The sequence below is a fragment of the Oncorhynchus kisutch genome, linkage group LG28 (genome assembly GCF_002021735.2).
Source record: "Oncorhynchus kisutch isolate 150728-3 linkage group LG28, Okis_V2, whole genome shotgun sequence".
Taxonomy (NCBI): Eukaryota; Metazoa; Chordata; class Actinopteri; order Salmoniformes; family Salmonidae; genus Oncorhynchus; species Oncorhynchus kisutch.
This window is the reverse complement of record NC_034201.2, coordinates 45653253-45678612: the sequence shown is the minus strand read 5'-3', so window position 1 is coordinate 45678612 and position 25360 is coordinate 45653253. Positions and strand designations below refer to the sequence as shown.

Here is a 25360-nt window from a genome sequence, read left to right as displayed (position 1 = left end):
TCTCTCTAGTGAGTAGTGATTCTCCCTAGTGAGCAGTGATTCTCCCTAGTGAGCAGTGATTCTACCTAGTAAGTGGTGATTCTCCTTAGTGAGTAGTGATTGAATGATATGAAACAGGGCTGGAGCTCTCACCTCGTGTGGCGTGGGACTGGTCCTGCGTGGGCTGTGGTGTGGGCTGTGGTGGGGGCTGTGGTGGGACTCGGCTGACTTGGGGGAGAGGTGGGTGGTATCAGAGGCAGACTTGGGGGTGCTGGAGGACTTGGTCAGGCTGATGGTGGGCAGCTCACGGTGCTTTACGGTGGGGGAGCGTGTGAGACCCGCAGCGTGAGGGGTGGCCCCCATCTGTAGAGTTGCTGCCACATCTAGGAGGAAGAAGACAATTCATGAGAAAACATATACCACTTCTGGTTTTTCATGTTTATTAGGTAGGACAGTGAGAGAGTGAGAGGAAAGATAGGATGATAGAGCGTAATAGAAGAGCGGTGGGTCGGATCGGAACCCCATGCGAGCAGCAGCACGTGTTCTGGAGGCAGTGTCCTAGACAGCTGGTCACCCCAGGCCACACACATATAACCCCAACTCTCTTAGCTAGGTGGTCGGTGTGCAGGCTGCTAGGCGACCAGTAAGATGTGAAGGTAGTGGAAGCAGGCAGGCCTACGTCATCCCAGGCTGATTAAACAGTGGAGTAAAACCCTCCTGTCTCCATCTTTCTCTGTGCTTAATTACATAAAACATATTATTTTTTCTCACTGGATTTTTGTTTTAGGTTCTGTCTCTCACAGTTGAAGTGTACCTATGATAAAAAATGACAGAACTCTACATGCAAGTAGGAAAACCTGCAAAATCGGCAGTGTATCAAATACTTGTTCTCCCCCACTGTATATGGATGGATATGTAGCTGGACGGATGGATATATGGATGGATGGATATATGGATGGATGGATATATGGATGGATATATGGATGGATATGTAGATGGACGGATGGATATATGGATGGATGGATATATGGATGGATGGATATATGGATGGATGGATATATGGACGGATGGATATATGGATGGATGGATATATGGATGGATGGATATGGATGGATATATGGATGGATGGATATATGGACGGATGGATATATGGACGGATGGATATATGGATGTATGGACATATGGATGGATATATGGATGGATGGATATATGGATGGATGGATATATGGATGGATGGATATATGGACGGATGGATATATGGACGGATGGATATATGGATGGATGGATATGGATGGATATATGGATGGATGGATATATGGACGGATGGATATATGGACGGATGGATATATGGATGGATGGATATGGACGGATGGATATATGGACGGATGGATATATGGATGTATGTATGGATATATGGATGGATGGACATATGGATGGATGGACATATGGATGGATGGACATATGGATGGATGGATATATGGATGGATGGATATATGGATGGATGGATATATGGATGGATGGACATATGGATGGATGGATATATGGATGGATGGATATATGGATGTATGGACATATGGATGTATGGATATATGGTTGGATGGATGGATGGATGGATGCATGGATATATGGATGTATGGACATATGGATGTATGGATATATGGTTGGATGGATATATGGATGTATGGACATATGGATGTATGGATATATGGTTGGATGGATATATGGATGGATATATGGATGGATATATGTATGGATGGACATATGGATGTATGGACATATGGATGTATGGACATATGGATGTATGGACATATGGATGTATGGATATATGGATGGATATATGGATATATGGATGGATGTATGGATGGATATATGGATGTATGGATATATGGATGTATGGACATATGGATGTATGGATATATGGTTGGATGGATATATGGATGGATATATGTATGGATGGATATATGTATGGATGGACATATGGATGTATGGACATATGGATGGATGGATATATGGATATATGGATGGATGTATGGATGGATATATAGATGTATGGATATATAGATGTATGGATATATGGATGTATATATGGATGTATGGATGGATAAATGGATGTATGGTTTTATGGGTGTATGGATATATGGATGGATATATGGATGGATATATGGATGTATGGATGGATAAATGGATGTATGGTTTTATGGGTGTATGGATATATGTATGGATATATGGATGGACATATGGATGTATGGACATATGGATGGATGGATATATGGATGGATGGATATATGGATGGATATATGGATGGATATATGGATGTATGGATGGATAAATGGATGTATGGTTTTATGGATGTATGGATATATGGATGGATATATGGATGTATGGACATATGGATGGATATATGGATGTATGGATATATGGATGGATATATGGATGTATGGATGGATAAATGGATGTATGGTTTTATGGGTGTATGGATATATGGATGTATGGATATATGGATGGATATATGGATGGATATATGGATGTATGGATATATGGATGGATATATGGATGTATGGATGGATAAATGGATGTATGGTTTTATGGGTGTATGGATATATGGATGTATGGATATATGGATGGATATATGGATGGATATATGGATGGATGGATATATGGCTGGATGGATATATGGATGGATAAATGGATGGATGGTTTTATGGGTGTATGGATATATGGATGTATGGATATATGGATGTATGGATATATGGATGGATATATGGATACAGTAGGGCCTTTAAGGGATACTTTAAGGCCAGCTGTGGCCAGGTTTACCAAATATCATGTTCTCATACGGGTCAAAGTGAATTTATCATGTGGAATCCCTTTCAAACTCAATCACGGCCAATGTAATACATTCCTACTATCTACATGGAGTTTCACAGATGGAACAAACACTGTAGTTTAGCCATCTTCAGTGTAAAATGCATCTTGGTATAAACTATAGACCACATGGGTCAACTGTGTCTGAGGGAGATTCGGTAGTAGTATTTGAAAGGAGGCCGAGGGGGCATACGAAGGCCATATGAAAATATACATTTATTGGGATGGGAAGTGTATATCATGAGGGGAATAATAGTGAGTATGAGGAACGTATTAGTCTCATTACAGTAATATGATATGGTTGTCATAGTTGTGGTGATATCATGGGAATAACAGTTGCCCAATGGTGTGCAATAGTGTGATGACGGTAATAATGGTCGCTATGGTTACCTCCGGTGAGGCCCACCCCATTGGTCAGATGGCAGAGAGGGGGGTTAGTGAGGATGGTGGAGCCAGACAGGTCCAGTTTGCCAGCCTGTAGTCTGAAGGTCTCCAGCTCATGGCTGAGCAGGCTGAACTGTTCACTCTGGCTGTGACACTTATCCTCCAACTCCCGCACCTTAGACTGAAGAGCACACAGACAAAAAAATATATAAGTATAGGTTTATATCGTTCCTTTCCATTTCATTTCTAAACCTCTGAAATCATTTTTATTTTATTTTTTACATTAACTTACATTAAATGATCTCAACAATCATGCAGTGCGTTAGAGCAGCAAGCTATAGCTCAGTGAGGAAAGACGAGTGTCGAGCGCCAGATGCAACTGTAATGTTGCATCAAAGCAGGACACCTGAGTTTTCAAAACGAATGCTTCAATTCTCCACCGCACATTTCACAGGATATCAAGGGAGATGCTCACATGCGCTCGCACACACTGACTCGCACAACCACACAAACTAAAGAAAGTTACATACTCCCCCAAAGGCTGCAGATAGACATTTCGGAATAAGCCACACCAACTTTTTTTAATCAATGGTTGGGAGGTGGGGAGAGAGGGTGGAGGCTTGGTTTGGAGTGCTGAGCCTCGTGATGACAAAGAATGATCTGTATTAGGCCCAGAGAATTGTACCTACTGAGGAGTGGCTTTCACGGACAAACTTTTAACGTCTTTGAACTTCAGAGTCGGCTTAAAGTTGGACCAGAGGAGCTAGCTAGCTAACAGAGTGGCACTAGAATTAAAAAGTGCCTTACCTTTTAGTAGTTAATACATCCAATGTGCCCTAACTAGCATTAGAAAGAAAGTTTAACCATTCTTCCCTGATAAAACATCTCTCTCCCTATCTATTGAATCACGCTTGTAACTTCAGTAGGCTACAGCTACGCTTCAGAGGAGGGAGGGGCTACAGCTACGCTTCAGAGGAGGGAGGGGCTACAGCTACGCTTCAGAGGAGGGAGGGGCTACAGCTACGCTTCAGAGTAGGGAGGGGCTACAGCTACGCTTCGGAGGGGGGAGGGGCTACAGCTACGCTTCAGAGGAGGGAGGGGCTACAGTTACGCTTCAGAGGAGGGAGGGGCTACAGCTACGCTTCAGAGGAGGGAGGGGCTACAGCTACGCTTCAGAGGAGGGAGGGGCTACAGCTAGACTTCGGAGGGGGAGGGGCTACAGCTACGCTTCGAAGGGGGAGGGGCAGACAGCCTACACCCACACACACTGGCAAAGCTGTTCAGCTGGCAGGCAGACACTGGAGGAAGTTTCTGATTGGCAGAGGGAGGGCTTTGCATAGGTGCTTTGTTGATTTTTTTTGTGGACTGAAAGAAAATGCTTGAACGTAAAAAAAAAATATTAACCGGTTTCCATGCTTTTAAAATAACGGTTCTGTTTTGGAACAGTATAGAACACTTTGTTCCAGATCTGATTCTGCTTCTTGAAAATAGCTGTTATTTTCTGGAAACAGTTCCAACCCCCTGATTATAACATGCAAACACTCACTTACAATTACAATATTTTTTTTAAAAATTCAAAGACAAAAAAGGTAGGAAAAGGAGGGTGGAGGGTGAGTAACAGGTTTCAAGGCCTAGGTAGGAGGTGTTGGTTTTATGGGTAAGGTGACAAACAGAATCTAAAGTGTAGCTATTGTAGTTTGCAGAAAGTTGCATTGCATGTCCTCCAACACATGGTCATGCAGCGCTCACAGTCACTGTAGAAAAGCCATTACATAGCCACAGCTGAGTCAGAACACTACAGAATGAATGCTCTACAGGGTTTACAGAATGAATGCTCTACAGGGTTTATAGAATGAATGCTCTACAGGGTTTATAGAATGAATGCTCTACAGGGTTTATAGAATGAATGCTCTACAGGGTTTACAGAATGAATGCTCTACAGGGTTTACAGAACGCTCTACAGGGTTTATAGAATGAATGCTCTACAGGGTTTACAGAATGAATGCTCTACAGGGTTTACAGAATGAACGCTCTACAGGGTTTACAGAACGCTCTACAGGGTTTATAGAACGCTCTACAGGGTTTATAGAACGCTCTACAGGGTTTATAGAACGCTCTACAGGGTGTACAGAACGCTCTACAGGGTTTATAGAACGCTCTACAGGGTTTATAGAACGCTCTACAGGGTTTATAGAACGCTCTACAGGGTTTATAGAACGCTCTACAGGGTTTATAGAACGCTCTACAGGGTTTATAGAACGCTCTACAGGGTTTATAGAACGCTCTACAGGGTTTATAGAACGCTCTACAGGGTTTATAGAATGCTCTACAGGGTTTATAGAATGCTCTACAGGGTTTATAGAATGCTCTACAAGGTTTATAGAATGCTCTACAGGGTTTATAGAATGCTCTACAGGGTTTATAGAATGCTCTACAGGGTTTATAGAATGCTCTACAGGGTGGACAGAATGCTCTACAGGGTGTATAGAATGCTCTACAGGGTTTATAGAATGCTCTACAGGGTGCACAGAATGCTCTACCGTGTTTATAGAACTCTCTACAGGGTGTGCAGAACTCTCTACGGGGTTTAGCGTCAGCCCCCAGTAAGTTTCTATAAGTGGCTGGTTTCGCTTCTTGTTGTGGTGGGAGTTTCCTGGTACTGATGTGACAGGGTTCTGCTACATGAAACACAGACACAAGCGAGCGCAATGACACACACACACACACACACGTCTGAACACAGCTTCCTGTCAAACCTCTCACCTACAACACCAAGCAAAGCGTGTACCAAATGACTGCTAGCATGAACCAAGTCAAATGGGGACAGACAGCAAGTAGATCCAACTGACTACACAGAATGTGAATAGAATTTCCCATTCTCTTACGAGATTTGAGTCACTGTGCTGCTCACTGTAAAATAGATCAAGGTCCCAATAGAGAGACTGGGTTAAACTACTTTGAGATGAGAGAAAGACAATAGATATAGCGAGGAAAGAGAGAGAGAGAGAGAGAGAGAGAGAGAGAGAGAGAGAGAGAGAGAGAGAGAGAAGACAGAAGCCCCACTATATTAGGGTCAAAGCTCGACTGCCTAAGAAAGCAGGCTAACTCTATCTTAACACCCTGAGCTTAAGACCCAAGCCAATTCTCCTATGACCAAGGTTCCGTGCACTCAGCCCAGCGGGGTACTGGAGTCCGTGCCATAGATACACTCTAATCTAGCAGCAGAGTCACTCGGCCCCGGGATGTTTCACACACACATTGCTCGCGCAGACATGCATACACACACAAACACACACACTGCTCGCGCAGACATGCATACACGCACACACACACACAAACACAAACTCACACACCAGCCAGAATCAGAGGGACTCTCTGTGTCCACACAAAGGGATTATTTAAAATGGACACAATTAACACTAGGCCTGTATGTAACTGATTGAAACACACAGCTGTGTAGGAAAAGGCACATAGTACAATACACTTACACACACACTAAACCTGGCTGGAGCCAGTCGCCTTACAGAGAGCACAAATCAGCATGCTCATGCTGTAGTCAAAGCCTGCTACAACATTTTAGACCACCTCCACTGTAGCTAGAGAACATTAGAGGTCATCTTTGCCTTTCCATAAATACCTCCCTAGAAACAACTACCATCAGGCTACCACCGGCGCTGACGTTTACATTTGTCCTTCATTCTAAAACTAATGAGCCGCTAACTTGCTGCACGGACACCTGTGTCTATGGGTTTGTAGAGGTTGGGATTGGGGTGGTTGAGGTTGGGTGGGAACGGGATGAATGAGGTTGGGAGGGAACCTCCCAACCTCTACAAACCCATACCATGAGGTTGGAATCTGGGTGGTTGAGGTTGGGAAGGGGATGGTTGAGGTTGGGAAGGGGGTGGTTGAGGTTGGTAGGGAACGGGGTGGTTGAGGTTGGGAGGGAACGGGGTGGTTGAGGTTGGGAGGGAACGGGATGGTTGAGGTTGGGAACAGGGTGGTTGAGGTTGGGAGGGAACGGGGTGGTTGAGGTTGGGAGGGAACGGGGTGGTTGAGGTTGGGAGGGAACGGGGTGGTTGAGGTTGGGAAGGGGATGGTTGAGGTTGGGAAGGGGATGGTTGAGGTTGGGAGGGAACGGGATGGTTGAGGTTGGGAACGGGGTGGTTGAGGTTGGGAACGGGGTGGTTGAGGTTGGGAACGGGGTGGTTGAGGTTGGGAGGGAACGGGGTGATTGAGGTTGGGAGGGAACGGGATGGTTGAGGTTGGGAACGGGGTGGTTGAGGTTGGGAGGGAACGGGGTATTTGAGGTTGGGAGGGAACGGGGTGGTTGAGGTTGGGAGGGAACGGGATGGTTGGGGTTGGGAGGGAACGGGATGGTTGAGGTTGTGAACAGGGTGGTTGAGGTTGGGAGGGAACAGGGTGGTTGAGGTTGGGAGGGAACGGGGTGGTTGAGGTTGGGAACGGGGTGGTTGAGGTTGGGGACGGGATGGTTGAGGTTGGGAGGGAACTGGGTGGTTGAGGTTGGGAACGGGAACGGGATGGTTGAGGTTGTGAATGGGGTGGTTGAGGTTGGGAGGGAACGGGATGGTTGAGGTTGTGAACGGGTGGTTGAGGTTGGGATATGGGTGGTTGAGGTTGGGAACGGGGTGGTTGAGGTTGAGGTTGGGAACGGGGTGGTTGAGGTTAGGAACGGGGTGGTTGAGGTTGGGATCTGGGTGGTTTAGGTTGGGATCTGGGTGGTTTAGGTTGGGATCATGGTGGTCTAGGTTGGGATCTGGGTGGTCGAGGTTTGGGAACGGGATGGTTGAGGTTGGGAACGGGATGGTTGAGGTTGGGAGGGAACGGGGTGGTTGAGATTGGGATCTGGGTGGTTGAGGTTGGGAACGGGGTGGTTGAGGTTGGGAACGGGGTGGTTGAGGTTGGGAGGGAACGGGGTGGTTGAGATTGGGATCTGGGTGGTTGAGGTTGGGAACGGGGTGGTTGAGGTTGGGAGGGAACGGGGTGGTTGAGGTTGGGAGGGAAAGGGGTAGTTGAGGTTGTGAACGGGGTAGTTGAGGTTGGGATCTGGGTGTTCGAGGTTTGGGAACGGGGTAGTTGAGGTTGTGTGAGGTTGTTGCTGGTACCTGCATGGAGTCCAATGTAGTCTGGATAGCAGGAAAAGAAAGAACACAAAGCACAACAGAAAAAGAACTTTAAAAACAAACTCATGCTTGTGTAACGGTGAGTTGAGGAAAGAACACATGGTTAATTGGCTAAAAATCACACTGCAATCAGAGTGTCCAGGTTCTCAGAGTCTGTAAATGCTAGAGATAGATACAGTATCTATCCTGTCTGTTTCTATGATCTCTCAAGCATTGTCTCTCTCTGTCCTCCGTACCAAACGTCTATCCTGTCTGTTTCTATGATCTCTCAAGCATTGACTCTCTCTGTCCTCCGTACCAAACTTCTCTCCTCTGAAAAGAGAGAGAGAGCGGGCTTTTACAAGCGTTGTTTTTTCATTTTGAGAGAAAGAGGAAGCGAGAAGGATCGAGAGAGACAGTAGGAATAGTTAATGAGCAATTCCAACCAATCAGGAGAGTAACGGTACTGTACCAACACCCTCTGCAATAGACGCTGAATCAAGTCCTAGAATATAATATTTACACACACACACACACACACACACACACACACACACACACACACACACACACACACACACACACACTAAATAAGCCATTCATTAAGATAATCAGGCTGTTGAATGTTCTTTTATCGTTATGTCTTTGGGAGCCAATCAGCAGGATGAGGATTTAAACTGAGCCAGTGATCCTGACAAACAATAATATTGTAAGTCTTAATATGAATTAAATATAGTTGTCATGGGCCATGTGGGTTCATTATATGTTCAAAAGTACACTAAACACTTCCCAGTCTCAGCATATAAGCATAAATAAACTTGACAAGGAAGGTAGCTAGCATAACAGTCATCTGTTAAAACTGCCAACTGTCATATTATCCAGCCGTCATGTAAGTCCTAGCTAGAACAACACGAGGGCAGGTTGGTGATATAATAACGTCTCTATGCTGACAGGGGTGTAAACTACATCAAGGACTGATAAGGTATTCACACTGCATCAGCCACTAAGGGACGTCTTTTGTCTACTGACTGAGGAGAGAGAAGGGGGGAGGTGGAGAGAGAGAGAGAGAGAGAGAGAGAGAGAGAGAGAAAGCGAGAGAGAGAGAGAGCGAGAGAGAGAGAGAGAGAGAGAGAGACGAGAGACAGAGAGAGACAGAGAGAGACAGAGAGACAGAGAAAGAGAGAAAGAGAGACAGAGAGAGAGAGAGAGACAGAGAGAGAGAGACAGAGAGAGAGAGAGAGAGAGAGAGAGACAGAGAGACAGAGAAAGAGAGAGAGAGAAAGACAGAGAAAGACAGAGAAAGAGAGAGACAGAGAAAGAGAGAGAGAAAGACAGAGAAGAGAGACAGAGAGAGAAAGACAGAGAAAGAGAGACAGAGAGAGAGAGAGAGCGAGCGATATAAAATATTTATACTCTGTTTTGTTTAGCATCGGTTGGGGTGATGAGAGTGTGTGTGTGTTGGGGTGATGAGAGAGTGTGTGTGTTGGGGTGATGATAGTGTGTTTGTGTGTGTGTTGGGGTGATGAGACATCTGGATGAAAAGTCAATGATGTAGCTCCATCTAATCAGAGCGTTACTTCTCATGTGACTGTGTGCCTTCCTAGATCCACACTGACAGACTCTAAACTACCACACTTCACCCCTGACTTCTCTGGGGAGAGACAGAAAGAGTGACTTCTACTAGCTATTGTGGCTTGGACAAATATTGACACATTACTTGCGAGAGAGCTACTTCACCTCAATCTCGTTAGCCAACATTATGGCTGTATACTATATATTATTTTGTATTTGTATTTATTATGGATCCCCGTTAGTTCCTGCCAAGGCAGCAGCTACTCTTCCTGGGGTTTATTATGGATCCCCATTAGTTCCTGCCAAGGCAGCAGCTACTCTTCCTGGGGTTTATTATGGATCCCCATTAGTTCCTGCCAAGGCAGCAGCTACTCTTCCTGGGGTTTATTATGGATCCCCATTAGTTCCTGCCAAGGCAGCAGCTACTCTTCTTTGGGTTTATTATGGATCCCCATTAGTTCCTGCCAAGGCAGCAGCTACACTTCCTGGGGTTTATTATGGATCCCCATTAGTTCCTGCCAAGGCAGCAGCTACTCTTCCTGGGGGTTTATTATGGATCCCCGTTAGTTCCTGCCAAGGCAGCAGCTACTCTTCCTGGGGTTTATTATGGACCCCCGTTAGTTCCTGCCAAGGCAGCAGCTACTCTTCCTGGGGTTTATTATGGATCCCTATTAGTTCCTGCCAAGACAGTAGCTACTCTTCCTGGGGTTTATTATGGATCCCCATTAGTTCCTGCCAAGGCAGCAGCTACTCTTCCTGGGGTCCAAACATTTTAAGGCACTTACAGCAACCAATACTTTTTTTGCATCATATAACAATACACCACTACATATCTACAATAGAAAATGTATAATACCACCATACAACAATGTATGTGTGTGTATAGAGTGAGTGTGTATGCATGTCTGTTCCTGTGTTTGTATCTCTTCACAGTCCCCCACTGTGCCATAAGGTGTATTTGTATCTGTTTTTAAATCTGATTCTACTTCTTGCATCAAGAAAGTGTTACCTGATGTGGAGTAGGGTTCCATGTAGTCATGGCTCTATGTAGTACTGTGTGCCTCCCATAGTCTGTTCTGGACTTGGGGATTGTGAAGAGACCTCTGGTGGCATGTCTTGTGGGGTATGGATGGGTGTCTGAGCTGTGTGCCAGTAGTTTAAACAGACCTCTGGTGGCATGTCTTGTGGGGTATGAATGGGTGTCTGAGCTGTGTGTTAGTAGTTTAAACAGACCTCTGGTGGCATGTCTTGTGGGGTATGGATGGGTGTCTGAGCTGTGTGTTAGTAGTTTAAACAGACCTCTGGTGGCATGTCTTGTGGGGTATGGATGGGTGTCTGAGCTGTGTGTTAGTAGTTTAAACAGACCTCTGGTGGCATGTCTTGTGGGGTATGAATGGGTGTCTGAGCTGTGTGTTAGTAGTTTAAACAGACCTCTGGTGGCAAGTCTTGTGGGGTATGGATGGGTGTCTGAGCTGTGTGCTACTGTAGTAGTTTAAACAGACAGCTTGGTGCATTCAACATGTCAACACTTCTTAAAAAAGCAAGTAGTGATGAGGTCAATCTCTCCTCCACTTTGAGCCACATGCGGCCCTGCTCGGAGCCAATTGTAATTTTCAGAGGTCCCTCTTTGTGGCACCTGACCACACGACTGAACAGTAGTCCAGGTGTGACAGAACTAGAGCCTGTAGAACCTGCCTTGTTGATAGTAGTGTTGTTGTTAAGGCAGAGCAGCGCTTTATTATAGACAGACTTCTCCCCATCTTAGTTACTGTTGTATCAACATATTGAATATTGACACGTTACCCGCAAGAGAGCTACTCTTATACACTATATTAGGCCCAGCCTTTGGAACTTTGGTTTTCCTAGATTTGGCAATGATATTGTGATCACTACAACCAGGCCTCAGCACCACAGAATTACAACAACCAGACCTCAGCACCACAGGACTACCACAACCAGACCTCAGCACCCCAGGACTACAACAACCAGACCTCAGCACCACAGGACTACAACAACCAGACCTCAGCACCACAGGACTACAACAACCAGACCTCAGCACCACAGAACTACAACAACCAGACCTCAGCACCACAGAATTACAACAACCAGACCTCAGCACCACAGGACTACCACAACCAGACCTCAGCACCCCAGGACTACAACAACCAGACCTCAGCACCACAGGACTACAACAACCAGACCTCAGCACCACAGGACTACAACAACCAGACCTCAGCACCACAGAACTACAACAACCAGACCTCAGCACCACAGAACTACAACAACCAGATCAGACTTACCTCCAGCATCTGTACCACTCCCTCATGCTCCCTCTTGGCAAAAAACTCTGCCTGTTGAATGGAAAGATAAACACTATTTGTTTAATATTTCTACTCACAAAGTGTAATTCAATGCACTCTTCAGTTGCTTAGTTCACATCTAATCCCTCATAATAGTTCCCTCCAGAACTAACCAACAAACTTTGCACCCAACAGCTACCCCCTACTGGACAAAGTCTTTGATACACATAATAAAAGTGAAGCCGAAAAATGTAATTTGAGGTGATTGGATCTTGCTTAGTGATTTCTGGGAACAGGGTTCCTTGGATGTTCTGGTTGTATAGCTGAGCGCATAGCCTTATATTTAAGAAAGGCTTTGTTGGCTGGGCAGTGGGTCTTGTGTAGGTGGCAGGGGAGAGAGGACAGGCTTTGGCTGGGCAGTGGTTCTTGTGTCAGAGGCAGGGGAGAGAGAGGACAGGATTTGGCCGGGCAGTGGGTCTTGTGTCAGAGGCAGGGGGGAGAGAGGACAGGATTTGGCTGGGCAGTGGGTCTTGTGTCAAAGGCAGGGGGGAGAGAGGACAGGATTTGGCTGGGCAGTGGTTCTTGTTTAGGAGGCAGGGGAGAGAGAGAGGACAGGATTTGGCTGGGCAGTGGTTCTTGTTTAGGAGGCAGGGGAGAGAGAGAGGACAGGATTTGGCTGGGCAGTGGTTCTTGTGTCGGAGGCAGGGGAGAGAGAGGACAGTAATGTATGCCATTTAGTAGACGCTCTACCAACTGAGCTCCAGAGGACCAGAGGCAATGTGTTGCCGTCTCACCCGCTGTAGTCGTTTGATCTCATTCTGTTTGAACTTGAGGATAGCCAGTGCCTGCTCATGTTCCAGTTCCAGCTGCTGCCTGCGCTCGGCGACCTCTCGCATATGCTGCAAGCATCAAAGGAGAAATCAATTTAATGTAACAAACACAGCTCTTACATAATTACTCTATAGTATACACACTCGGTCACGGACACATTTACACTCAACACAGAATAGCCGCTCCATGTGCGCACTCACTTGGCAATCGTTAGAGAAAAATATGATATAAATTAAATTAAAAAGTGAGGCCTCCCCAGTGGCGCAGCGGTCGTCAGTTGTACAGTGTTTCCTCTGACACATTGGTGCGGCTGGCTTCCGGGTTAAGCGAGCAGTGTGTCAAGAAGAAGAGTGGCTTGGCAGGGTTGTGTTTTGGAGGACGCATGGCCCTCGACCTGCGCTTCTCCCGAGTTCGTACGGGAGTTGCAGCGATGGGAAAAGACTGTATAACTACCAATTGGATATCACTAGAGATCAGCCTGTACCTTTAGGACCTGCTCTACACTAGAGATCAGCCTGTACCTTTAGGACCTGCTCTACACTAGAGATCAGCCTGTACCTTTAGGACCTGCTCTACACTAGAGATCAGCCTGTACCTTTAGGACCTGCTCTACACTAGAGATCAGCCTGTACCTTTAGGACCTGCTCTACACTAGAGATCAGCCTGTACCTTTAGGACCTGCTCTACACCAGAGATCAGCCTGTACCTTTAGGACCTGCTCTACACTAGAGATCAGCCTGTACCTTAATGACCTGCTCTACACTAGAGATCAGCCTGTACCTTTACGACCTGCTCTACACTAGAGATCAGCCTGTACCTTTAGGACCTGCTCTACACTAGAGATCAGCCTGTACCTTTAGGACCTGCTCTACACTAGAGATCAGCCTGTACCTTTAGGACCTGCTCTACACCAGAGATCAGCCTGTACCTTTAGGACCTGCTCCAGGTTCTCCAGTTTGACACGGAGTCTCTGGTTCTCCTTGAGACCTGAATCACGTTGAGCGGTCACTTCAGAGAGGTGTTCTCTCAGCTCCTCATTCTCAACCCAGGTCTGAGAGAGAGGGATGGGGTGGGGGGCGGGGGAGATAGAGAAGGGTGGTGAGAGAGGGATGTGGTGGGTGGTGGGGGGAGAGAGAGAAGGGTGGGGAGAGAGGGATGGGGTGGGTGGTGGGGGGAGAGAGAGAGGGATGGGATGGGGGCGGGGGAGAGAGAGAGAGAGGGATGGGGTGGGTGGTGGGGGGAGAGAGAGAAGGGTGGTGAGAGAGGGATGGGGTGGGGGGCGGGGGAGAGAGAGAAGGGTGGTGAGAGAGGGATGGGGTGGGGTGGGGGGCGGGGGAGAGAGGAGAGGGTGGGGAGAGAGAGAGGGATGGGGTGGGTGGTAGGGGGAGAGAGAGAGGGATGGGATGGGGGGAGAGAGAGAAGGGTGGGGAGAGAGAGAGGGATGGGGTGGGTGGTGGGGGGAGAGAGAGAGGGATGGGATGGGGTGGGGGAGAGAGAGAGAGAGAGAGAGAGGGAGGGGGTGGGGGGCAGGGGGAGAGAGAGGGATGGGGTGGGTGGTAGGGGGAGAGAGAGAGGGATGGATGGAGTGGGGGGAGAGAGAGAGAGAGAGAGAGAGAGAGAGAGAGAGAGATGAGAGAGAGAGAGAGAGAGAGAGGGGAGGGGGCGGGGGAGGAGAGAAGGGTGGGGAGAGAGAGAGGGATGGGGTGGGTGGTGGGGGGAGAGAGAGAGGGATGGGATGGGGTGGGGGAGAGAGAGAGAGAGAGAGAGAGAGAGAGAGAGAGAGAGGAGAGGGGATGGGATGGGGTGGGGGAGAGAGAGAGAGAGAGAGAGAGAGAGAGAGAGAGAGAGAGAGAGAGAGAGAAAGGGAGGGGGTGGGGGGCAGGGGGAGAGAGAGGGATGGGGTGGGGGGCGGGGGGAGAGAGAAGGGTGGGGAGAGAGAGGGGGATAGGGTGGGGGGCAGGGGGCAGGGGGAGAGAGAGAGGGATGGGGTGGGTGCGGGGGGAGAGAGAGGGATGGGGTGGGGGGCGGGGGGAGAGAGAGAGGGGGATGGGGTGAGAGAGAGCGAGTGAGAGAAGAGAGAGAGGGGAGCGGTAGAGACACTGGACATGAGTACTGTCATTCCTCAAGACCAGGAGGAAGGACAGACACATAGAACAGAAGCCCTTCCAGTCTACTGAAGGGTCATGACAGAGAAGACAGTTGAGGGTTCCATTTCAACCACAATGTACATCCATTCTGTCATAAAAAACTACACTAAGCCTACGAGGGCCTGAAAGAATAGAATCAAATGGACTAGAATGGCATAGAATATAAAAGATTTGAATAGAGACTGACCTGGTCGAGCAGCTGTGCCTTCCTCCTGAGGAGATCTGCCTCCTCCTCTAGATGCCCATTTTTGCCTCGCTCATCCTCAAGCTGGCTCTCCTGTCAGAGGGAGAAGCTTTAGTAACTACACCGTAGTACAGCGATAACTATACTGTTGCAATCAGTGGAGGCTGGGCTGCCACTTTAATAAATCTGAGGCCGGGCTCAGTGTAACGCCTGGAATAGAGTGAATGGAACCTTCACCTGGCTGATACGGTTTCATTCATTCAATCGCAGAGGAATTTCTCCCCAGCACCTGGCCCACTGAGAGGAGCACCTTGAGTACAGTAGTTAACAGGCAGCTGATGGGACGAGGGACCCTTACCAAATCCAGACATCCCTTCTGTCTCTTCCTAACTTCATGTTCCAAGTTTTCACATTCTTTTCTCTTCTTGCTCAGCTCACATTCCTGAAACAAGACACCACCACGTTACAGAGACCAGGCCTGAGCATCAGAATGATCCTTATCCAACTATACACCTGCTCCATAGCGCATCACGTTACAGAGACCAGGCCTGAGCATCAGAATGATCCTTATCCAACTATACACCTGCTCCATAGCATGTCACGTTACAGAGACCAGGCCTGAGCATCAGAATGATCCTTATCCAACTATACACCTGCTCCATAGCATGTCACGTTACAGAGACCAGGCCGAAACCTCAGAAACATCCTTATCAAACTCCATATCTGCCCCACATCATGTCACGTCACAGTAACTCGGCCGGCGCATCAAAACATCCTTATCAAACTCCATATCTGCCCCACTGAAATCAGAACGCTGTGGTTGAAGTAGGAGCTTTTAGTGTTGTTGTTATTATTATTGTTTGTGTTGTTTCGTAAATTCATAAATGTGAAAAGCCTATTTGACATCAGACCGTAACATCATCATGCACATGTACTCTGTTCTGTGAGAAAAGACAATCAGAGGCCTATCTGACTAGAGTACCATGCATGTCTATGATACCATGTCCTGTCCTGTTTATCAGATGCCAAAGCATATTATCATATCATTTTTGTATTTGCCAAAAAAGTGTCTGCACGAATCACGATCAATCTGTTCCGGATCCAACATAAATTGTAAGTCCTTAATTCCACATTGACCTCTGACATGGTTACAAGGTTTTTACCAAGCTTAATAACATTCTTATTTTATTCCAAATGCAGTTTACATGCATAGTCAGTTAGGCCACGCCCCCGTCTCCTAGCAGCAGACAGAGAAATCTGCTTATTTCAGCGTCCATCGCCACACAGAGCAGAAGGACTGTTGACTCAGTTTAATTGACTGTATGACCGCAACAGCTTAATGGTGGGCGATGTGGGCGTGTCCTCTACAGAGACGACACAGGCCCAGGAAGACAATATTGATCATAAAAAAAAGAGCTTGACCCTTGACCTGATTTGTTTTCTCACCATTGTCTGTCCATAGCATTAACACTTGGTTTATCTTCATGCATTGATAAAGCCATCCTTCAGACCACAAGCAACCATTATATCATAACTGGTTTAGCCAGCACTCGATATTCAGCAGTAGGCTTACAAGACTGCACTAGTCCAATTAGCAATACAATTTCAGCCAAGTCTCCAACAAGAGGTGTGTGTGTCAGTATAGCTAGCCGTGACAGGGTTGTATACTGTATGAGGTGAGTGCGGATATAATGTGTGTGTGTGTGATATTAATGTGCCTGTTCTTACCAGCAACTGTAGTCTTTGATCTTCTGTGTGCTCCTTCTGGTGGGAGTGGCTCGGGGTGGGGGCGGGCCCCGGCGGAGTTGGGATCACTCGTGGCCCCTCCTCCTCTCTGGGAGTCTCCTCACACCTGGCAGGCGCCTCATTTAACGCCAAGAATTGGGTCTCTGCTGCAACCTGTCAGAGGCACAAACCACGGAGGTTCACAACCATGCCTTAATAACTAAAGCTGACCTGATAGGCCTATAGATTAAAGAAGCTAAAGAATGGGGTAAGGCATGGGCAGACCTTGACACCTGGAGTATTACATAAGACAAGGTAATGAAGCACAGCACTCAGGAGTAGGGCTCGGTAGGGCTAAAGCAGCAACACTAGGCCGAATACAACCTACACAGTCAGACAGAGGTGCGAAGCCCTTCATTCAAATCTAGGTTCCATGACTAAACTATTTTCCTTTACCTAATGGATAGATTGAAAAAGAGCTTCCGCAAATTGGATCTGAGCATCTTTCCCCACCTAACAAGAGCTGCGTCAAACAAAGTGACTAAGAGAACATAGTGTCCTGTAATATCAACCTGACTGATGTCTACTGTAATATCAACTTGTCTACTGTAATATCAACTTGTCTACTGTAATATCAACTTGTCTACTGTAATATCAACCTGACTGATGTCTACTGTAATATCAACTTGTCTACTGTAATATCAACTTGTCTACTGTAATATCAACTTGTCTACTGTAATATCAACCTGACTGATGTCTACTGTAATATCAACGTGTCTACTGTAATATCAACTTGACTGACATCTACTGTAATATCAACTTGTCTACTGTAATATCAACCTGACTGATGTCTACTGTAATATCAACTTGTCTACTGTAATATCAACCTGACTGATGTCTACTGTAATATCAACTTGTCTACTGTAATATCAACCTGACTGATACCTACTGTAATATCAACCTGACTGATGTCTACTGTAATATCAACTTGTCTACTGTAATATCAACTTGTCTACTGTAATATCAACCTGACTGATGTCTACTGTAATATCAACTTGTCTACTGTAATATCAACTTGTCTACTGTAATATCAACCTGACTGATGTCTACTGTAATATCAACTTGACTGATGTCTACTGTAATATCAATTTGTCTACTGTAATATCAACCTGACTGATGTCTACTGTAATATCAACTTGTCTACTGTAATATCAACTTGTCTACTGTAATATCAACCTGACTGATGTCTACTGTAATATCAACTTGTCTACTGTAATATCAACCTGACTGATGTCTACTGTAATATCAACCTGACTGATGTCTACTGTAATATCAACTTGTCTACTGTAATATCAACTTGTCTACTGTAATATCAACCTGACTGATGTCTACTGTAATATCAACTTGTCTACTGTAATATCAACCTGACTGATGTCTACTGTAATATCAACTTGTCTACTGTAATATCAACTTGTCTACTGTAATATCAACCTGACTGATGTCTACTGGAATATCAACCTGACTGATGTCTACTGGAATATCCACTTGTCTACTGTAATATCAACCTGACTGATGTCTAATGTAATATCAACCTGACTGATGTCTACTGTAATATCAACTTGTCTACTATAATATCAACCTGACTAATGTTTACTATAATATCAACCTGACTGATGTCTACTGTAATATAAACCTTACTCCCAGCCCCAACCAATTGACAGATAGACCGACTGGGATTATAATCCAGCTCTCCTCTAGCCTTCCTTCCTTGTGGCCTGACTTGTGTACACAGTCATCTAATCCACAGAGAATCCCTCCAGCCAGAAACGTGACTCACATACAGCAGAGAGGGAGAGAGAGAGAGAGAGAGAGGAGAGATACCTACCCCCACAAACTGGATGTAAATCTTAATGATTCTTTAGAAAGGAGAGTCCCTCCTCTCTTTGAATGAATATTCCTTTAAGATTATAATACACTGTTCAAGAACATTCTTAGAGTTAGGATTGAGAGAGTCCTTGTGAACCCGTATTTACTAAACATCTCAGAGTGCCGATCTAGTATCAGGTAATCCCCTCTTTCATTATCACAAGGCAAAACTGAATCATTATCAACATTCCTACTCTGAAGTCCAGCAGAGGGCTGTCATGACTGTCCACGAGAATCCAAATAGGTCAGATCAGGTTTGCAATTAATAACTTCAATCAGACCACCTCTCACCCTAAAGGTGGAATGAAAGAACTAGTGGGGGTTAACAACTCACATCCTGTTGTAAAATCAAAGGAGAAGATTCAGCTCTACGCTCTCAAGATTCACCAAAGAAATGTGCTTTGTTTCAACAGACTTTATACCGCTGAAGCTCTAACACATTCAAAAACAAATACTGGAACAATATTTATAACACAGAACATGGGGAATGGTCAATCTACAGAACACTAATGTAATTTTGTTTGTTATTTTGTGATGTCATTAAAAACATTATAAAGGAAATACTGTAACTTGGAAAGTATACCCACTCCATATATGAAGTTTCCAGACTCTGCGTTGTGCATGTAATATGAAAAATTTGGAAATTGTTTTTGTTAAGAGAGGGAGGTGACTTGAGAAGCTATAAGAGAATTTATAGTGGTTGTTGCCCGGAGTGAGGTTAGGGAGCGTACCAGCATGCCGGAATTGCCCATTTCGAGCAAACTGTATAACGATGTGTAAAGAAAAAAACACATTAGACCAGAAAAACATGCAGCTGAACTTTGAATCTCAACTCGAGGTGGAGACGATAAACTCACCTCCCGGACAATCACTTGTACGGCTGATTAGCTTTTCTAAGTAAAGCGTCTTCGAAAGTGAATTTAAGTAGGACCATCCTGTTACTCTGCTCAAACCATCGTATTACGCTACTCTCATCACCCCCTCTGGAGAACCACCGATATGGCTGGCTAGATGACCAAGTGCACCGACAGAGATGGCCACCTCGCTTCGCGTTCCTAAGAAACTATGCAGTATTAGTTTTTTCCCCGTGTTCTCTCTTACATTGGTACCCCAGGTAATCTAAGGTTTCATTACATACAGTCGGGAGGAACTACTGAATATAAGAGCAACGTCAACTCACCATCAGTACGACCAGGAATATGACTTTCGCAAAGCGGATCCTGTGTTCTGCCTTCCACCCAGGACAACGGAAAGGATCCCAGTCTGCGACCCAAAACAACGCCGTCGTAAAAGAGGCAAACAAAGCGGGCTTCTGGTCAGGCTCCGGAGACGGGCACATCGCGCACTGATCCCTAGCATACTACTCACCAATGTACAGTCTCTTGACAACCAGGTTGAGGAAATCAGAAGAGGGTAGCATTCCAGAGAGACATCAGAGACTGTTCTTTGCTACACGGAAACATGGCTCACTTGAGAGACGCTAACGGAATCAGTGCAACCAGCTGGTTTCTTCACGCATCGCGCCGACAGAAACAAACATCTTTCTATAAGAAGAGGGGCGGGGGCGTATGCCTTATGATTAACGAGACGTGGTGTGATGACAACAACATACAGGAACTCAAGTCCTTCTGTTCACCTGATTTAGAATTCCTCACAATCAAATGTCGAACGCATTATCTACCAAGTGAATTCCCTTCGATTATAATCACAGCCGTATATATTCCCCCCCAAGCAGACACATCGATGGCCCTGAACAAACTTTATTTGTCTCTTTGCAAACTGGAAACCACATATCCATAACCACATTCATTGTAGCTGGGGATTTTAACAAGGCTAATCTGAAAACAAGACTCCCTAAATTGTATCAGCATATCGATTGCGCAACCAGGGCTGGTAAAACCTTGGATCATTGTTATTCTATCTTCCTTGATGCATACAAGGGCACTCTCCCGCCCTCCTTTCAGAAAAGCTGACCACGACTCCATTTTGTTGCTCCCTGCCTACAGACAGAAACTAAAACAAGAAGCTCCCGCGCTCAGGTCTGTTCAACGCTGGTCCGACCAATCTGACTCAGCGCCTCAAGACTGCTTCGATCACATGGACTGGGATATGTTCCGCATTGCTTCCAACAACAACATTGACGAATACGCTGATTCGGTGAGCGAGTTCATTAGAAAGTGCATTGACAATGTCGTTCCCATAGCAACAATTAAAACATTCCCAAACCATAAACCGTGGATTGATGGCAGCATTCCTGTGAAACTGAAAGCGCGAACCACTGCTTTTAACCAGGGCAAGGTGACCGGAAACATGACATATTCAATCAATCCTTATCCCAGTCTGCTGTTCCCACATGCTTCAAGAGGGCCACCATTGCCCCTGTTCCCAAGAAAGCTAAGGTAATTGAGCTAAACGACTACCGCCCCGTAGCACTCACTTCCGTCATCATGAAGTGCTTTGAGAGACTAGTCAAGGACCATATCACCTCCACCTACCTGACACCCTAGACCCACTCCAATTTGCTTACCACCCAAATAGGTCCACAGACGACGCTATCACAACCACACTGCCCACTGCCCTAACCCATCTGGACAAGAGGAATACCTATGTGAGAATACTGTTCATTGACTACAGCTCAGCATTTAACACCATAGTACCCTCCAAACTCGTCATCAAGCTCGAGACCCTGGGTACTGGACTTCCTGACGGGCCGCCCCCAGGTGGTGAGGGTAGGTAACATCTCCACCCCGCTGATCCTCAACACTGAGGCCCCACAAGGGTGCGTTCTGAGCCCTCTCCTGTACTCCCTGTTCACCCACGACTGCGGGGCCATGCACGCCTCCAACTCAATCATCAAGTTTGCGGACGACACTACAGTGGTAGGTTTGATTACCAACAACAACGAGAGGGCCTACAGGGAGGAGGTGAGGGCCCACAGAGTGTGGTGTCAGGAAAATAACCTCACACTCAACGTCAACAAAACAAAGGAGATGATTGTGGACTTCAGGAAACAGCAGAGGGAGCACCCCCCTATCCACATCGATGGAACAGTAGTGGAGAGGGTAGTAAGCTTTAAGTTCCTCGGCGTACACATCACGGACAAACTGAATTGGTCCACCCACACAGACAGCGTCGTGAAGAAGGCGCAGCAGCGCCTCTTCAACCTCAGGCTGAAGAAATGTGGCTTGTCACCAAAAGCATCAAGAGCATCCTGTCGGGCTGTATCACCGCCTGGTACGGAAACTGCTCCGCCCACAACCGTAAGGCTCTCCAGAGGGTAGTGAGGTCTGCACAACGCATCACCAGCGGCAAACTACCTGCCCTCCAGGACACCTACACCACCCGATGTCATAGGAAGGCCATAAAGATCATCAAGGACAACAACCACCCGAGCCACTGCCTGTTCACCCCGCTATCATCCACAAGGCGAGGTCAGTACAGGTGCATCAAAGCAGGGACCAAGAGACTGAAAAACAGCTTCTATCTCAAGGCCATCAGACTGTTGAACAGCCACCACTAATATTGAGTGGCTGCTGCCAACACACGGACTCAACTCCAGCCACTTTAATAATGGAAATTGATGGAAATTGATGTCAAAATATATCACTAGCCACTTTAGACAATGCTACTTAATATAATGTTTACATACCCTACATTATTCATCTCATATGTATATTCTGTACTCAATACCATCTACTGCATCTTGCCTATGCCGTTCCGTACCATCACTCATTCATATATCTTTATGTACATATTCTTTATCTCTTTACACTTGTGTGTATAAGGTAGTAGTTTTGGAATTGTTAGGTTAGATTACTCGTTGGTTATTACTGCATTGTCAGAACTAGAAACACAAAACATTTCACTACACTTGCATTAACATCTGCTAACCATGTGTATGTGACAAATAACATTTGATTTAGTCTATCTTCAAAGAAGCATCTTCAAGAGCAAATGGAAGGAAAATCAACTCTGTAGTTCTGTTCAGGACTACATGACATCACCGGATACCGGACAACTACGAAGATGGACAACAGTGGAAGAGTTGTTGGAACCAATCAAATCCATACAAACTTTCCCCGAAAAGGCCCAACCCCCTTTTCAAGGCTGTCCTCGGTGGACCCAGGCATTTCACGTTGATGATTTCTTTCTCAAAACAGGCAGCGGTTCGTGTGCAAAGTACTGAAGGTGAGAGTAGTTTCTGAATGTACCAATGCTACGTGTCTCTGTCCCTCTCCATCTCTTCTTTAACAAACAGCCCTGTTGTAGTCATTCCGAGAGGGACGTCCGGTGCAGAGTGTGTGTGTTTATCCCGTGTTCCCATTTAATTAGCTTGTAATTAAATATTTAAACCAATTTGGGTAGTAAGGCTGTTTTTTTTTAGCAGATGCAAAAGGTGGTTACGACTGTTCAGAATGATAATATGATACGAGGTTATGATTAATAAGTTGACTGTTTATAGATGTGATAGGTATTTACCTTTTAGAGTTTAATTCAAGAGATGGTGACTATTTAAATAACTGCTATTGGGGTGCCCCAAATCCTAATGAGTTAATTGTTACATGATTCATTTAAAATTGGGTAACAATTAAACATAGTTACTTAATTCGATAAATAACAGTCTTCAGATTAATGTTAAAGTCACGATAGGGCTGTGGTTGGGGCACTTAGTGTGGGGGGGAGTGGATCCAGAGCTGGAGGACATGGGGGGAGTGGATCTGGAGGACATGGGGGGAGTAGATCTGGAGGATATGGGGGGAGTGGATCTGGAGGACATGGGGGGAGTAGATCTGGATCTGGAGGACATGGGGGGGAAGAGATCTGGATCTGGAGGACATGGGGGGGAAGAGATCTGGATCTGGAGGACATGGGGGGGAAGAGATCTGGATCTGGAGGACATGGGGGGAAGAGATCTGGATCTGGAGGACATGGGGGGAGTGGATCTGGAGGAAATGGGGGGAGTAGATCTGGATCTGGAGGACATGGGGGGAGTAGATCTGGATCTGGAGGACATGGGGGGAAGAGATCTGGATCTGGAGGACATGGGGGGAGTGGATCTGGAGGATATGGGGGGAGTGGATCTGGAGGACATGGGGGGAGTAGATCTGGATCTGGAGGACATGGGGGGAGTGGATCTGGAGGACATGGGGGGAGTGGATCTGGAGGACATGGGGGGATTAGGATCTGGAGGACATGGGGGGAGTGGATCCGGAGCTGGAGGACATGTGGGGAGTGGAGCTGGAGGACATTAGTGTCATATCCTTGTCACCCCGGCTTCAGCGGGTTAAGAGTCAGGAATCAGGTGTCTAATTGTATCTACTTATCTACTGCTGTAGCTGGGCTAGTGCAGCCGAGGCCACGTCTCAGTAACAAGATCAGGGGCAGGTGATCTGAACCCCCCCCCCCTCCTCCTCCTCTTTGTTATTTACTATTTATTTCTGCAACAACGTCCTCATTCATCACAAATTGTAAGCAAGCTAGTTACAGTGCCTCCTAAAGAAATTATTGACATGGGGAAAAAGAGGGTATGCTATCAGCTGATCATTGATGTGGATCATTTATGTAAATCTGCTAGTTACTTAGCTCAATATATTTTTTTCAAGAGCACTTGGCAAGTGGGAGGGCAAATGGGGGAAGGTGCTCGGGTACAGGTAGGACTCCCATCTGTGCACGTGCCTGAACAGGATCAAACTAAAGACCAGCCGGTGCAATGTGAAGAAGAAAACCTCTCCGAAGTGACTGCTTAGATCTCCTTGAAGAGAATGCTCAGTGCTGCTAGCCATTTGCTATGACACCACACAATACATCAGGCAGGTAATGTAACTATCGGGTTACTATGAGTTGAAATCCTTTCAAGGAACATCAGGACTCCTAAAGAACACTTACTAGAATAGAATGTTAGAAAACTGTCTGTCAGTTCACCTAAGCCCAGTCCATTGTTGCAGGTCATTGCGGCAGTGATAGCAGGGTTCAGATAGGCATGTATAAATGAGGGATTTTGAGTGTTTGCCCACAATGCTGAGGTTCAGAGATCAGAGCCACAGATTATCAAAGTTATCAGGCAGTGTGTCATAGAGGTTTTTATTTACTAACTCTATTTTATCAATGTACCAATCGGGCTTCAGGAAGAAGCATACCACAATTACAGCAGCTATGAAGGTTTTAAATGATATCACTGAAGCCATTGACACAGCACTGTGTCTCACTTTTTATTGATCTCTCTTAGGCTTTTGATACAGTTGATCATGCTATACTAAGGCAGAGATTGTCGAGTGTAGGTCTTTTGGAGCATGCAGTTGCATGGTTTACTAACTATCTGTCTGATAG

General features: G+C 46.1%; 1 protein-coding gene across 1 annotated transcript in view; it reads right to left on the bottom strand.

Annotated features, from left to right (window-relative positions):
* Positions 1–25360, bottom strand: part of tspoap1 (TSPO associated protein 1) — a 193411-nt gene that overhangs the window by 67253 nt on the left and 100798 nt on the right. Inside the window, exons 7-15 of the mRNA XM_031807691.1 lie at positions 17111–17281; positions 15741–15824; positions 15386–15475; positions 13980–14102; positions 13015–13119; positions 12221–12271; positions 8352–8372; positions 3235–3409; positions 133–362 (exon numbers count right to left, since the gene is read on the bottom strand). Coding sequence (XP_031663551.1) covers positions 133–362; positions 3235–3409; positions 8352–8372; positions 12221–12271; positions 13015–13119; positions 13980–14102; positions 15386–15475; positions 15741–15824; positions 17111–17281 — 1050 coding nt within the window. The remainder of the gene's footprint in view (positions 1–132; positions 363–3234; positions 3410–8351; positions 8373–12220; positions 12272–13014; positions 13120–13979; positions 14103–15385; positions 15476–15740; positions 15825–17110; positions 17282–25360) is intronic.